Below are 17069 nucleotides of genomic sequence, written 5' to 3' on the forward strand. Positions count from 1 at the left end.
TCAGCCAACGAGTAACAAACAGCAGAATTACTACACTATGTTAATCTACTATCCCCATAGTAGAAAAGTAGACTTATTCTATTGGTCAGCTTGTCGAGTAATAAATGGCCTACACCACACAGACTCTGGGACAGTTGTGGGACGACGGATCACAAATTCATACAACCAGTAGGCCTAGGCTACATAAAAAAAAATGTAAGCAACGAGTCTGATGCAATAGATCAGAACGTTTAGCTTAAAATGATGATAAACTATTATTTCTTCACATTTTAAGTGCAACAATGCACACACGGCAGTAGGCTACGCGCGAATGTTCGTTCCATAATGCAATTAGCGGGGAAAACACTTGTCAAAAGGGCACCATACATGCGAGCTGTTTCATGTGACAGAGGTGAAAATATCCATTAGACATTTAGAAAGAGGGGAGATCTAATATGAAACAACTAGCATGGGTTGCTAATATGACTAGGATTTTGCCTTTGGCTACTGGACAATGAAAGAATGTTGCTATAAAATAATTGCCTCCACGGATATGGTCTGATTTTTTTTCCTAGGCTAGTTTGAAGTGAGGTACGACATGCTTCTTAATTTGAATTAAAATGGTCAGGTTTCAAATAATTATGTTTTCAAAATGCATACTGCCTCCAGCACATTGCAAAGTGGTGTTTGACGCGCTGATGAAGCCTACCTTCTGTTGCTTATATATGCATTTGCTGTTTGAGATGCTTCAGCAGCAGCTCTCGCACTGTCTGACAGATTTTCCGCTCAAAAGCTCTATCTGTATGCTGTACTCGTGTGATAAATAAGATACATAACAAATATACTATACAAGCACCAATATAATTCCACTAAATTATGCAAATTAACACAGACTGATAAGCATGACAAGTATTTCCATCAACTGTTATTTCCATCAATTAATAGGCTAAAAAGCATTATTTTGCAGTGGGATTTTTTCTTCTCCCAAACAATGTGCCGATGCCAATTTTATTTATCAGCTTTTCAATTTTTCTACTGGCCAAAAGCCTGCTATTACCTGCTAATGGAGACCCTGACCTGAAAATACATTATCTAAGTGAGTGATGGATGGTATTCAGCATTCATAAAATAACTACTAAAATAGTTATTTGGTTAGACGGCATATATTTTGTCATCTCTATTGAGATGATGACTTGGAATGAAATAATAGTCATCAAATTAAACTAATGTAATTTACACATGGAAATATTTTATTCAAGTAATGTGAATAAATGATGGTTAATAAGTGCTAAGCAGCAATGGGCAGTCACTACCATCATAGGACATTGTTTTGTTCTGTGTTACAGCATTCAACCCACATAGCATTTAATGTTTAATAAAAAAAAAAAATCTAAACCATTTTTTTTTTTTTTACCAAACCCATCTCAAAAAGCACTAATCACTCAGCACTACTCTCACCCAAAAACAGACCATGGTTAGAAAAAGGCAAGGTCTGCACTCATAGTATTGAGCTGATACAAGGAAATGTATTTGATATACTATTTATATTGCCTATAGTTAGGACCAGTGGGTAGCATGGCACAGGGGGGATGTTTTAGTGACGTCTCTGTCTGATTCTCAATGAATTGGGGAACGCTTTGTTTTGGTTTTGGCTGCTGCCTGTATCAACTCCTTACTGCTGTCAGACTCCTCCCTCCCTCTCCCTCACTACCTTGCTGCTTCTTCTCCATCTCTTTTTCTCTTATATTCCGTCTGTCTCAGTTAAGCCCAGCTTTTCTTACTTCCATGGCGCTCTGGTTTAGGATCAACACTTCTTTTCAAGTACACCAGTGTAGTCGACCGCTGATGAGGTAACAGTGGATGATGTAATTGGTGCCGACACCTTTTACATTAATTTGTCTCGCTGAGGATATCCGCACTCTCCGGTTTGCGCCCAATCACAACGGTCCCAAATCTGCTACCACCACTCCCCCTGCTTGGCTTTCAACTACACAGACACTGATGACTAGGTCCACGTGTTTGTTTTCTAGTCAGATCATGTGGTCATTGCAAACTCAGGGCCTTGCATATAAATAAACTAATCTTGACATGCATGCCCCAGTCCCCACTGAAGCATGCTGGGTGCCTGCTGGGAGAAAAATAGATCTGCCTTCCCCAGTACAGTGGGTGATGTGTCCTTGGTGTCGCCTTCCCTCTGCCCTCTCCACCGTGGTCCTCTAATGAGCTGTTTGTCAGTACGGCTTTATTATCAATGGTCTGTCATGGGCAGCAAGACTTAACACCTAGTTATTGATTTCCACTGGTGTTGATCATGTCAGGGTTGTTTCCCCCTGTGGGAGTGGAACATGTTTGATGGGTGGGTTGTGTTTGTGGCATGATCTAATAAAGCTTGACAGGTGTTGTATAGGTGACGACTATCCTTTAACCCTGTGAGTGACACCTGGCTATTGCTGTCAGTGAGGAGTCTCATGCGATGCATTCCACGTGGCTCCCCTGCTCATTGATTTAGTGCCAGTAGAACTGATGGAGAGGGACTGGATCTGATGGAGAGGGAGTGTGTGTTTGTGTTGTTTTTACTTATTTCCCCCCCCCCCCCTCTTTCACCAGCCTTGTACAGAAGTGTTGTTCTTGGACATATTCCACAACTACAGTCAGACACTGACACCAGTGCTGCTGGAGATGGTGCTGAATCTACAAGGTACGTCTCTCATTGTATTGTCCTCTTAAGACAATCATTTCTCATCTTTATGACATCCTGTTTAAATAAAGGTAAAATAAAAACATGTTTCACAAAACGCAGCCGGATTCCTTTCTAACCTGGCCTTGTCCAACCACAGCCTTGGTTGTAGAGGTGTCCACTTAAATGGCTCAGAACATGTGCTGTACAGCACAACCATTCAAGAGTCTTTAGGAACACATTCGTTAGATTACAATATGAGATTCCCCCTGTGACACAGACCTGTGGTAAGTTATTCGTTTCCAGAGTGAGTTGTCAGTGCACACAAACACAGGACAATTACAGGGTGTCTTTAGGCCAGTGCTCTCCTCTGACAGAGTTATATTATAGAGGACTGTCAGAGTGAGGAGAAATTGGTTAACACTAGATGGGAAAAATTCAATTTTAGCTGAGAGCCAAATATTGATTGTGGGAAGCCACTCAGGCTTCAGCAACAGGGGTGTAAGTGAGAGGGACAGAGGATTCCATAATTTCCCATGTTCAGCTTGTTATCGTTTGTGTGTAGGTTTAACGTGGTGTTGTGTGTGTGATTGCAGGACCAAGCAATGTGGAGGATCCTGTTCAGCTTCTGATGAAGGATGCAGGTGGGTAATCATGAGTTCTTGTGGTCTCACTGCAGTAAGGTCAGAGGTCACGACTCTCTGCAAGGTCCGAGGTACCTCTGTTCCTTAAGTCTGAAGCACAGACATCCAGATGAGAAATGGCGGTTTCAAGTGCCTGGTAGCTCTGACATCACAGGATTTTGACGGACGTTCTCATATACCGTAAATCTCACTGGATCCTTAGTAGATCTCATTCAGGGTTAGAAAATAAGATAAAAGAGGAACATTTCCTGGGGATATTTTTTGCCACTGGGACTTAACTGTAAGTCTAGATGGTGTTTTGGAACACAGAATATCTAGATGAGTCATACCGGTATACAGGAGGACACACTGACGTTCCTGTTCTCTACCTCCAGTGATTTACTCCCAAGAGAGACTAAAAACCCCTATTACTCTCCTCTCTCTATCACTCTTTCATTTCACCATCCCTCCTTATTTTTTACCCTGTACCATGTCTTCCTTGCCCCATCCCTCTCTAGTTTGATCACTCCTTATACAAACTATAACTCCCTCTCTGGGTCTCATTTCATAGAAAGACTGTCCTTGTCCTGATGTTGCTTCCAGTATGTGTCTGCCCTCTGTGGTTGTTTGCGCACCACAGGTTCTCCCAGCCCTGTTAATGACATCGTTTGTCCAACACACCAGCACTGTGTTGTCATCAGCTGTCCACATGGTTTACAGTTGACTATTTCTCACGCTATAAAATCCACATCTAGTGTCAGTGGGCTCTTCAGTGTAGTTACTCAAATGGGCTTTATGGATGGGAATAGTAATACAACGCCGCTGCGTCATAGTTTCTGTTTTGTTCCTTATGCCTCACGTTTTCTTAAATTATAAAATGACAAAACCCCAAATTTACAGCTCAGACTATTAGATATCCGATGGCAAGAAAATAGAAATAAATGGCATCTTTCAGTCGTAACAGTATTTCATTGTTGAAAATGTTTTTCATTTGTGTGTCCCTGTTTGTCCGCAGTGTACAATGCAGTGGGGCTGGCGGCATACGAGCTGTTTGACAACATTGATTTTGACCAGTGGTTCAACAATCAGCTTCTGGGCGAGCTACAAGTGAGCCACCACAGGTATGTCATAAGTGTCATAATGATGCATTATTAACAGTGATGGATTGCATTTGTATAGGTGTAATGCTTTTCCAAGAACTTGGAAGTGCTTTCAGTAGGGCGTGACAACTCTCCTGCCACCCAATGACAGTTGGAGTTACTGTTGACTCAATTGAGCTTCATGCACTGTTTCTCCATCAATCAATGCAAATCACTCCTTTAGCCAAAAAGGACTGTCACTTGGTTAGTAGTTGGTGTCACTACAAACATCCAGACTCAGGCTGTGATGACTCAGCTAAAAGAAGAGTGAGGGAGAGACAGTGTTTGAAGGAGAAGAGGAGGAGGAGAGGGTAAAGGTGGAATGTGTGATCTCATGTAGTACAAAGGAACCCTCTCGACACTTGTGGTCAAACACACAAAGGAAGTGATGTCCCAACGACGGTGTGATGTCACAGTGCAGGTGTGGTGATGTCACAATGGGGCTTTAATGGGGGTGTTCTTTCCATGGAATGAAAATGGCTCAGCCTCTCGGACACATCAAAGCACACAGACTTACTTTAGTTAAAGTAGCACCATCTGGCCTTATCATGTATCTGTGGTGGGTGAGCTGCTGCTCTTCAAAGAGAGAGAGTATTTTTAGTCTCTTCAGAGAATAAAGTCAGGTTGATATACAGTATGTGCTCTGATACACTTTTCAACATCGGCTTTTTTTGATCAGTTTCTTTTTTTGCTTGTAGTGAATCAGAGTGAGAGTCTGGGAGATTGTAGAGATGGTAGATATTTGGAACCGTTTGAAAAGCGAAGCACAAATATTGCTTGTGGATAGATTGCTTGTGGATATAAGCGTTTGAACATTGATAATTTCCTGGATTGTCCTTGAATGGAATTTCTCCTGTCAGTCGCTGTGAGCTCCTGCTGCTTCAGACATCACGTGACTTTGACAGTTCTTACAGTTCTGAGGACGCACAACGTGATTGTTTTATTTTCGAGGTAATTTTCTCTCACATAGGATGCGTTTTACATGTAAAAGCCATTTTAATATCAGAGTATGTATCCCTCCGGTCAGCCCTGACAACGGTATGGTATTTTTCCCACTTCAAATAGCAATTAGCCTACAGGCGCGCACCAACGCAGGGTCCACAAGACCTGACACAGATCAATGCGAAACACTCACTAGAAAGCATCCTCTTTCACTGTTGCTATTAGCCTAGTCTACTGTTATCCAAAAACAACAGATATAGTACCCTGAAAACAACTGCACACTGTCTGCTGTTGTGGCATGTTGCATCATTCTGATTGGTTAAGAGAGTAGAGCAATTATAATTTTTTAATATTCGAGTATAAATTCATGATTATTATTTAAATAGTGAAATAATTTCAAATGCCCATCCCAAACAGTTACCTAGCATCAGTGCCTTCAGAAAGTATTCATACCCTTCAAATTATTCCACATTTTGTTACAGCCTGAATTCAAAATGGATTCAATTTTTAAAAATCTCACTCGTCTACACACACTACCCCGTAATTGGAGGTGTACCTGTGGATGTATTTCAAGGCCTACCTTCAAATTCAGCGCCTCTTTGCTTGACACCATGGGAAAATCAAAGGAAATCAGCCAAGACCTCAGAAAAACAATTGTAGACCTCCACAAGTCTGGTTCATCCTTGGGAGCAATTTCCAAACGCCTGAAAGTATCACGTTAATCTGTACAAACAATAGTACGCAAGTATAAACACCATGGGACCACGCAGCCATCATACCGCTCAGGAAGGAGACGCGTTCTGTCTCCTAGAGATGAACGTACTTTGGTGCGAAAAGTGCAAATCAATCCCAGAACAACAGCAAAGGACCTTGTGAAGATGCTGGAGGAAACGGGTACAAAAGTATCTATATCCACAGTAAAACGCGTCCTATATCGACATTACCTGAAAGGCCGCTCAGCAAGGAAGAAGCCACTGCTCCAAAATCGCCATAAAAAAGCCACACTACGGTTTGCAAATGCACATGGGGACAAAGATCACACTTCTTGGAGAAATATCCTCTGGTCTGATGAAACAAAATAGAACTGTTTGGCCATAATGACCATCGTTATGTTTGGAGGAAAATGGGGGATGCTTGCAAGCTGAAGAACACCATCCCATCTGTGAAGCACGGGGGTGGCAGTATCATGTTGTGGAGGTGTTTTGCTGCAGGAGGGACTGGTGCACTTCACAAAATAGATGGCACCATGAGGAAAGAAAAGTATATGGATATATTGAAGCAACATCTCAAGACATCAGTCAGGAAGTTAAAGCTTGGTCGCAAATGGGTCTTCCAAATGGACAATGACCCCAAGCATACTTCCAAAGTTGTGGCAAAATGGCTTAAGGACAACAAAGTCAAGGTATTGGAGTGGCCATCACAAAGCCCTGACCTCAATCCTGTCGAAAATGTGTGGGCAGAACTGAAAAAGCTTGTGCGAGGAAGGTGCCCTACAAACCTGACTCAGTTATGCCAGCTCTGTCAGGAGGAATGGGCCAAAATTCACAAGTGGTGATCCTAACTGACCTACTACCGGGAACTTTTACTAGGATTAAATGTCAGGAATTGTGAAAAACTGAGTTGAAATGTATTTGGCTAAGGTGTATGTTAACTTCCGACTTCAGCTGTACATTTTACATATCACACTTTACAATTTACATACATGGTACTTTTATATACAGCAATCACAACAATAATACATTACCAAACATAAGCTCTTTAATTCCACCCCTGAATACTTACTGACTGAAGACATTTCTGATTTTTTTATTTTATTAATTTGTTCAAATTTCTAAAAACATAATTCCACTTTGACATTATGGGGTATTGTGTGTGTGTGTAGGCCGGTGACACAGAATCTCAATTTAATCCATTTTACATTCAGGCTTTAACACAACAAAATGTGGAGAAAGTCAAGGGGTGTGAATACTTTCTGAAAGCACTGTGTATGGTTGGTTAGATAACAAGCTGACCTTTAAAGTTCATATGGATAATCTTGTGAGGAAGCAAAAAACGACTAAAGCTAAAGCTACTTCCCCAGGGCCTTTACGGAGTTAAGACTGCCTTCTCCTATTGTGCACCAGAGGCATGGAATAGTCTACAATCTATGCTTCACCTAGATGTATTAGTGCCTCTCAGTGAGGTTAAAACTCTGATGCAAGGCTATTCAGGAGGAGTGTAAATGTTTCCTCTAGGCTGGATCGTGTTGTTGTGCTGATTGTGTGTTTTTCGTTTTGTGATGTTGTATTGATTGCTACTGCCTTTCAGGTCTCCCTTGTAAACGAGACTGTCTCTCACTGGGCTTTTCCTGGTTAAATAAAGTTTAAATAAAGACAAATATATATAATATATCTTCATACCCAATTCTGCAACACAGTCATGCTGTCCCCTTCTGGCCTTTGTGTGTGTGTGTGTGTGTGTGTGTGTGTGTGTGTGTGTGTGTGTGTGTGTGGGACGTGTTTACATTGAAAGACAAGTGTTTTTGTTTTGCTTCAATAGAGTGATCAGGGACGTGCAACTATAGTGTTCTTTCATATACAACAAATTAGTGCAACACATTTGGCAGAAAATGTCTTCATTTTCATCAGATGACAACAGAAGTGCAACACTTTGGCTGGCAGCCACACAAGTAAATGAGCTTACAATGAAAAAGCAAGGTAATTTTGGCAAGAATTATGCATGGCCGTCCTATTTATGTTTAGGACTTTCATAGAAAGAATGAACCAGCTACATTTCCTAATGTTTTGCTTGAAGTTAATCTAGCATTTTACCAGAGGAAAAATAGGCTGGCTTAAAATTAGAATAAGACGCATTTTAGTTCTATGTTTACAAAATGCAGCAAGATTATTATTATTATTATTATTTATTTTTCCTGTGTGAAATCAGAATTCTGTGTTTTGACACGACCCCTAAGTGTAACTTGCTATCTAAGTGGCTGAGTTAATAAGGTGATGGGGCATCGTAATGTGTTAGCGTTCTGCTGTGTTTGAGAAGTCAAAGCCCTTTGGATTAGTTATTTGTACAGCTGCCACTGCTATCTTGATTTCCTAGTTTTTTTCCCTCCTCTCTGTTCTCTCAGTCTGCTCCTCCCCCCTCTTTGCGGAGCATGGCAGGCCCGTTGTCCTAGCGACAACAGACTCCACAACAGACACAGCTTGTAGACATGCTGCTGGAGAGCCAATACTGTTCTTCCTTCAGACAAGCATGCCTCAAAACTTTGTTCATTTGCACAATGTCTCTCGTTCATATTCGCTTGTAAATGTCTAAACTCACCAAAAATGACATTCGGTAGTTCCTGTCTATAGATGTGTAACTTTATGAGCTGGATTGACTTATTTTATTTTGCGCTCGTTAGCATATTTCATTGAAATGTTCTATTACTTTTGCAAATTTTGTTAGCATTCTCTTAGACACCCAATGGGCTTTTTAAAATTTTTGGCTCCCCCTTGTGTACTAAGCTGATAATACCGTAAATCCCGGGGTGAGGGAAGGACGGTATGACGATATGAAACTCTGGATACCACCCAACCCTAGTACTGTTCCGTTTTAGTGGTTTAACGTGCAAGTCTGGATCTCAACCGATATAGTTAGGATGCAACCTATATGGAACTCAATCGTTTATAGATCAGTCTGCCACCACAGCACTATATAAGGATTAGGGTGCCATTTGGGATGCATCCTTAGTGTGTATAGCTGAATTGTTTGCTGGTGTTTGTTAATCCGTGTGGGTATTTGTATGGTGAAAAGCAGAGCCAGAGAATTATGGAAGAAGGCATTTGGAATCAAGCCGTTCATTATCTACCATCCGTACTGGGCGGAAGTATACAGACGTAAGAAGGTAAAAAAGAGAGAAATGCGGGACCGCGAGATGGATAAGAGAGAGAGAGAGACCGATAGACAGATACTAAGAGAGACTGATCCAGCCAGGGCAGTTGCTAAAAGGCATCTGCTGCTTTCTCTGCTGACCTTCTTGTGTGGACACTGTCAGACAGGCAGTGGTTTGGTACGGTCAAGGACAACCGTGTGCACGCGTCTGCCTCAACCTTGCTGTTGGCATTTCCCCCTGCCCGTGCTGCTCGGCCCTCTGGGTAATGGCTGATGGTAGTGGATGGATAAGACTGCATTGTGTTGTAGTAAAGGCCACCACATGTGGCATACCTGTGTTTGGAGGGAGGGAGGGAGGGGAATGATGCTGCAGAGTGATTAGACAGATCACCGTGTTCTTAAAGGGCACCACATGTGGCCCACCTGCACCCTTCACCTGCCAGCCTGCTCTTAATACCCACTGGGAGAGGTGAGGGAGGGAGAAAGCAAGAGCCCTTTTCTATTCTCCGTTGAATTGAATACATTCCAGATCTGTGTCTGTGTCCTACAGATAGTTTACGACGCGTTAGCAGAGTTCTAAAAGGCCTTTGAGAGAGGCAGTTGGTTTTTATCAGACTGTGGAAGTCAGTGCTCACATGATGTGCCTGCCTGCACGGGTTCACGTCAGGATTTGTGCTTATATAAAGGACTCTAGTGCCAACTCTCTGTTCTCCAGGGCCAGTGTTCTGATGTTCCTGTAGTTTACAATGCATTAGGCGTGCGCTAATCGGCCTTGGAGCCTGTGGTGGGTCTGGTACTCTGAAACTGCGGTGGTGTATGGTCAGATGCAGGAAGAGGACTCCTCTGTAGTGAGCCATGATGAGCAGGCCCAGACCCTCCCTCTGACCTAAAGACTCACACATAGCCCTTCTCTCTTTCTCCCACATCTCTGGGCCAGCGGAAAGGAAATTAAACAGAGTTTTTATTAGAGGTCATTAAAGGTACTACATAGGGACATTAAAAATGCAGACGGATGAGTATGGATTAATGAGCATTTGAATTGAGCATTAAGTGATGTTCTGACCTGGAGATATAGGTGTGTAAACTCCATGTCACTGAGAATTAGCTTTGTCTGTTTTATGCCAATGGTTGTCTTGACACCAACCTGAACGACAGAAAAATATTGTTCATGCCTTTTTTTATTTATTGTGTTCTACTTGGTATTCTGCTGTAAAGCTCTTTGACACTGTCTGCCTTCATAAATGTTTAGGATTTAAGGTGAGTCAGTGTGTGATCGATGACTTGTCTGTCTCCACAGTGACACACAGTTTAAATATGAGTAGGTGCATCTGACAGTGACTGTATCGAGTGTGAAATCACATTTACATAAGTATTCAGACCCATTTCTCAATACTTTGTTGAAGCACCTTTTTGGTAGCGATTACAGCCTTGAGTCTTCTTGGGTATGATGCTACAAGCTTGGCACACCTGTATTTGCAGAGTTTCTCCCATTCTTCTCTGCAGATTCTCTCAAGCTCTGTCAGGTTGGATGGGGAGCATCGCTGCACAGCTATTTTCAGGTCTCTCCAGAGATCTTTGATCGAGTTCAAGTACGGGCTCTGGCTGGGCCCCTCAGGGACATTCAGAGACTTGTCCCCAAGCCACTCCTGCGTTGTCTTGGCTGTGTGCTTAGGGTCGTTGTCCTGTTGGAAGGTGAACCTTCGCCCCAGTCTGAGGTCCTGAGCATTATGGAACAGGTTTTCGTCAAGGATATCTCTGTACTTTGCTCTGTTCATTTTTCCCTCGAATCTGACTCGTCTCCCAGTCCCTGCCGCTGAAAACCATCCCATAGCCTGAGGCTAACACCACCATGGTGCCAACCTGGATGGTGCCAGGTTTTCTCCAGATGTGACGCTTGGCATTCAGGCCATCTTGGTTTTATCAGACCAGAGAATCTTGTTTCTCATGGTCTTGAGAGTCCTTTAAGTGCCTTTTAGCAAACTCCAAGCGGGCTGTCATGTGGCTTCCGTCTGGCCACTCTAAATCAAATAAAATCAAATGTATTTATATAGCCCTTCTTACATCAGCTGATATCTCAGTGCTGTACAGAAACCCAGCCTAAAACCCCAAACAGCAAGTAATGCAGGTGTAGAAGCACGGTGGCTAGGAAGAACTCCCTAGAAAGGCCAAAACCTAGGAAGAAACCTAGAGAGGAACTAGGCTATGAGGGGTGGCCAGTCCTCTTCTGGCTGTGCCGGGTGGAGATTATAACAGAACATGGCCAAGATGACCAGCATGGTCAAATAATAATAATCACAGTAGTTGTCGAGGGTGCAACAAGTCAGCACCTCGAGTAAATGTCAGTTGGCTTTTCATAGCCGATCATTGAGAGTATCTCTATCGCTCCTGCTGTCTCTAAAGAGTTGAAAACAGCAGGTCTGAGACAGGTAGCACGCCCGGTAAACAGGTCAGGGTTCCATAGCAGGCAGAACAGTTGAAACAGGAGCAGCAGCACGGCCAGGTGGACTGGGGACAGCAAGGAGTCATCATGTCAGGTAGTCCTGAGGCATGGTCCTAGGGCTCAGGTCCCCCGAGAGAGAGAGAGAGAGAGAGAAAGAAAGAAAGAAATAGAGAAAGCATACTTAAATTCACACAGGACACCGGATAAGACAGGAGAAATACTCCAGATATAATAGACTGACCCTAGCCCCCCGACACACAAACTACTGCAGCATAAATAATGGAGGCTGAGACAGGAGGGGTCAGGAGACACTGTGGCCCCATCCGATGATACCCCCGGACAGGGCCAAACAGGCAGGATATAACCCCACCCACTTTGCCAAAGCACAGCCCCCACACCACTAGAGGGAAATCTTCAACCACCAACTTACCATCCTGAGACCAGGAAGACCACGTCAGTGACTCAACCCACTCAAGTGACGCACCCCTCCTAGGGACAGCATGGAAGAACACCAGTAAGCCAGTGACTCAGCCCCTGTAATAGGGTTAGAGGCAGAGAATCCCAGTGGAGAGAGGGGAACCGGCCAGGCAGAGACAGCAAGGGCGGTTCGTTGCTCCAGAGCCTTTCCGTTGACCTTCACACTCCTGGGCCAGACTACACTCAATCATAGGACCTACTGAAGAGATGAGTCTTCAGTAAAGACTTAAAGGTTGAGACCGAGTCTGCATCTCTCACATGGGTAGGCAGACCATTCCATAAAAATGGAGCTCTATAGGAGAAAGCCCTGCCTCCAGCTGTTTGCTTAGAAATTTTAGGGACAATTAGGAGGCCTGCGTCTTGTGACCGTAGCGTACGTGTAGGTATGTACGGCAGGACCAAATCAGAAAGATCGGTAGGAGCAAGCCCATGTAATGCTTTGTAGGTTAGCAGTAAAACCTTGAAATCAGCCCTTGCCTTAACAGGAAGCCAGTGTAGGGAGGCTAGCACGGAAGACTTCCAGTTTGGTGTGGCGCCATTTTCCGTTCCAATTTTCTGGAAGCTTGCTTCAGAGCTCGTGTATTTTCTGTATACCAGGGAGCTAGTTTCTTATGACAAATGTTTTTCGTTTTTAGGGGTGCAACTGCATCTAGGGTATTGCGCAAGGTTAAATTGAGTTCCTTAACTGATTTTTGTCCTCTGACGTCCTTGGGTAGGCAGAGGGAGTCTGGAAGGGCATCAAGGAATCTTTTTGGTTCTCTGAGAATTTATAGCACGACTGTTGATGCTCCTTGGTTGGGGTCTGAGCAGATTATTTGTTGCGATTGCAAACGTAATAAAATAGTGGTCCGATAGTCCAGGATTATGGGGAAAAACATTAAGATCCACAACATTTATTCCACAGGACAAAACTAGGTCCAGAGTATGACTGTGGCAATGAGTAGGTCCAGAGACATGTTGAACAAAACCCACTGAGTCGATGATGGCTCTGAAAGCCTTTTGGAGTGGGTCTGTGGACTTTTCCATGTAAATATTAAAGTCTCCAAAAATGTGAATATTATCTGCTATGACTACAATGTCCGATAGGAATTCAGGGAAGAACGCTGTATATGGCCCAGGAGGCCTGTAAACAGTAGCTATAAAAAGTGATTGAGTAGGCTGCATAGATTTCATGACTAGAAGCTCAAAAGACGAAAACATATTTTTTTTCTCTTCTTTTTTTTTTATAGAAATTTGCTATTGTAAATGTTAGCAACACCTCCGCCTTTGCAGGATGCACGGGGGATATAGTCACTAGTGTAACCAGGAGGTGAGGCCTCATTTAACACAGTAAATTCATCAGGCATAAGCCATGTTTCAGTCAGGCCAATCACATCAAGATTATGATCAGTGATTAGTTCATTGACTATAACTGCCTTGGAAGTGAGGGATCTAACATTAAGTAGCCCTATTTTGAGATGTGAGGTATCACGATCTCTTTCAATAATGGCAGGAATGGAGGTCTTTATTCTAGTGAGATTGCTAAGGCGAACACCGCCATGTTTAGTTTTGCCCAACCTAGGTCGAGGCACAGACACGGTCTCAATGGGGATAGCTGAGCTGACTACACTGACTGTGCTAGTGGCAGACTCCACTAAGCTGGCAGGCTGGCTAACAGCCTGCTGCCTGGCCTGCACCCTGGCCTGCACCCTATTTCATTGTGGAGCTAGGGGAGTTAGAGCTCTGTCTATGTTCGTAGATAAGATGAGAGCACCCCTCCAGCTAGGATTGAGTCCATCACTCCTCAACAGGCCAGGCTTGGTCCTGTTTGTGGGTGAGTCCCAGAAAGAGGGCCAATTATCTTCAAATTCTATCTTTTGGGAGGTGCAGAAAACAGTTTTCAACCAGCGATTGAGTTGTGAGACTCTGCTGTAGAGCTCATCACTCCCCCTAACTGGGAGGGGGCCAGAGACAATTACTCGATGCTGACACTCTACCATGCAGGCCTGATTGATGGAGTGCTGCAGAGATGGTTGTCCTTGTGGAAGGTTCTCCCATCTCCACAGAGGAGCTCTGTCAGAGTGACCATCGGGTTCTTGATCACCTCCCAATTTCTTCAACCTCATTGCTTGGTCTTCGATTTGACATGCACTGTCAACTGTTAGACCTTATACAGACAAGTATATGCCTTTCCCAATCAATTGAATTTACCACAGGTAGACTCCAAGTTTTAGAAACATCTCAAGGATGATCAATGGAAACAGGATGCACCTGAGCTAAATTTTTGAATCTCCTAGCAAAGGGTCTGAATACTTATAAATTTGCCAAGTTTTCTTAACCTGTTTTTGCTTTGTCATTATGGGTTATTGTGTGTAGATTGATGAGGGGGAAAACATTATTTTATCCCTTTTAGAAAAAGACAAACATAACAATATGTGGAAAAAGTCAATGGGTGTGAATAATTTTCGAATGCGCTGAATGTATGTACAATTCCAGTCAAGAGTTTGGACACACCTACTCATTCACAAGTTTTTCTTTATTTTTACCATTTTCTTCATTGTCGAATAATAGTGAAGACATCACAACTATCAAATAACACACATGGAATCATGTAGTAACCAGAAAAGTGTTAAACAAATTCTTCCAAGTAGCCACCCTTTGCCTTGATGACAGCATTGCACACTCTTGGCATTTCTCAACCATCTTCACCTGGAATGCTTTTTCAACAGTCTTGTAGGTGTTCTCACATATGCTGAGTATTTGTTGGCTGCTTTTCCTTCACTCTGCGGTCCAACTCATCCCAAACCATCTCAATTTGGTTGTAGTCGGGTGATTGTGGAGGCCAGGTCATCTGATGCAGCACTCCATCACTCTCCTTGGTCAAATAGCCCTTACACAGCCTGGAGGTCATTGTCCTGTTGAAAAACACATGATAGTCCCACTAAGCCCAAACCAGCTCGTTTCATCATAGTGCTTGAAGGTTTTTGCGACAGCACTTGAAGAAACTTTCAAAGTTCTTGAAATTTTCCGTATTGACTGACCTTCATGTCTTAAAGTAATGATGGATTGTCATTCTCTTTTAATTGTTTGAGCTGTTCTTGCCATACTATGGACATGGTCTTTTACCAAATAGGGCTATATTCTGTATACCACCACTACCTTGTCACAACACAACTGATTGGCTCAAACGCATTAAGAAGGAAAGAAATTCCACAATTGAACTTTTAACAAGGCACACCTGTTAATTGAAATGCATTCCTGGTGACTACCACATGAAGCTGGTTGAGAGAATGCCAAGAGTGTGCAAAGCTGTCATCAAGGCAAAGGGTGGCTATTTGAAAAATCTCAAATATAAAATACTTTTTTGATTTGTTTAACACTTTTCTGGATACAACATGATTCCATATGTGTTATTTCATAGTTTTGATGTCATCACTATTATTCGTCAATGCAGAAAATAGTACAAATAAAGACAAACTCTTGAATGAGTAGGTGTGTCCAAACTTTTTACTGTCAAAACACTACACGGCTTCAGAATTTTCAGATGTTCTTGTTCAGTGAAAATGAATTTGAATTTATCTTTATCTGCGCTAATTCTATATGTCAGCTTAATTACATTGCCGCTAATTCACCAGTTCCCTCTTAATAACAGATCAGTGACATGTTAAGTGTCTTTCAGCTTACATAATGAGTGGGGGTGGTTTTAAGGGATGGGGCTTTGCTACAGTACCTGCTCTCTTTGTCTCTAGTGTAGCTCTCCCAATCGGCGAACTAGCTATCGTTATGTTACACTATATGAATGTGTGTCAACGCCTCACTGTCATCTCCTCCTCTGTTGTCCAGAGGTGCGTTCTGTTCGCTTGAATGCTTGCTACTTCAAGTTGCGGAACGGTTTATACTGAATGACATGTTTCCCCAAAATGTTCTTGTATGTTTGTTCCCATTTGGTGGGTGTGGCGAGGTGTGGCTTGAAGCAATGCGTGATGTAGTTAAAGGGCATTGGCCATGCTGACAGCGTTCCACAACCTGACCCCTCCCCCATTTTTCAACTGGTCGTTCATTACGGCACCGTTTCCGTTTCCAATTGAATGTTCCAGAATGTAAAACCGTACTGAACCCAGCCCTGGCACAAGCTGATTGGTTCTCCCCCTCCCTCTGCTGTCCAGGTACAAGCTGATTCGTCGGCGGGTGATCTGGCTCATAGGTCAGTGGATATCAGTGAAGTTTAAATCCGAACTACGGCCGCTGCTCTACGAGGTCATCCTTAACCTCATGCAGGACCCAGACCTAGTGGTGAGATACACACACACACACACACACACACACACACACACACACACACACACACACACACACACACACACACACACACTAAAGAGTAATGAAAGCCATGATTAAGCTCTTAGACACAGTTAATATAGTGACTACAGGTCCTTTAGTAGCAACAAGTGTTATTCACACACTTTACAAGGCAGGACAAATGGCCAGTTAGTTCTGCCGAGATGCCAGAGCTTGTTAATTGGAAATCTTTGTTGTGTGAGCTTCAGGACATTAACTCCATGCTAACATGATCTACTTGTAGTACGCTAATTGCTAAGCTGCTTCTAATAAACTTTGCATCCATGATGGCTTACTGGCTAATTAGCCTGTAGAAGTGACACTCTATACACAGTGTCCTAGAGTCAACTCTGCTCTGACATGTCTCTAGCTACATCTGTAACAGAAACACTGTTTGGAAGTCTGCTTCTAAACTGTTTGGAAGTCTACTGAATGATATTCGGAACTGATATTTGCCCCAAATAGACTTGAGATTGCCTCCATTACCCACAGTGCCCAATCACACACAGATCTCTCACTTGAAGAGAGAGAATTACAGACCAGCATTTCCGTGAAGAGGATGGGTGGTTGGGGAGTGTTCAATAACATGCCATTTGTAGAGATTTGAAAAC

At 43.1% G+C, this 17069-nt stretch overlaps 1 protein-coding gene across 1 annotated transcript in view; it reads left to right on the forward strand.

Annotated features, from left to right (window-relative positions):
• ipo11 (importin 11) overlaps positions 1 to 17069 on the forward strand; it is a 248086-nt gene that overhangs the window by 73267 nt on the left and 157750 nt on the right. The window contains exons 13-16 of the mRNA XM_029716410.1: positions 2587 to 2677; positions 3253 to 3300; positions 4295 to 4400; positions 16287 to 16413. Coding sequence (XP_029572270.1) covers positions 2587 to 2677; positions 3253 to 3300; positions 4295 to 4400; positions 16287 to 16413 — 372 coding nt within the window. The remainder of the gene's footprint in view (positions 1 to 2586; positions 2678 to 3252; positions 3301 to 4294; positions 4401 to 16286; positions 16414 to 17069) is intronic.

The sequence above is a fragment of the Salmo trutta genome, chromosome 27 (assembly GCF_901001165.1).
Source record: "Salmo trutta chromosome 27, fSalTru1.1, whole genome shotgun sequence".
Lineage (NCBI taxonomy): Eukaryota > Metazoa > Chordata > Actinopteri > Salmoniformes > Salmonidae > Salmo > Salmo trutta.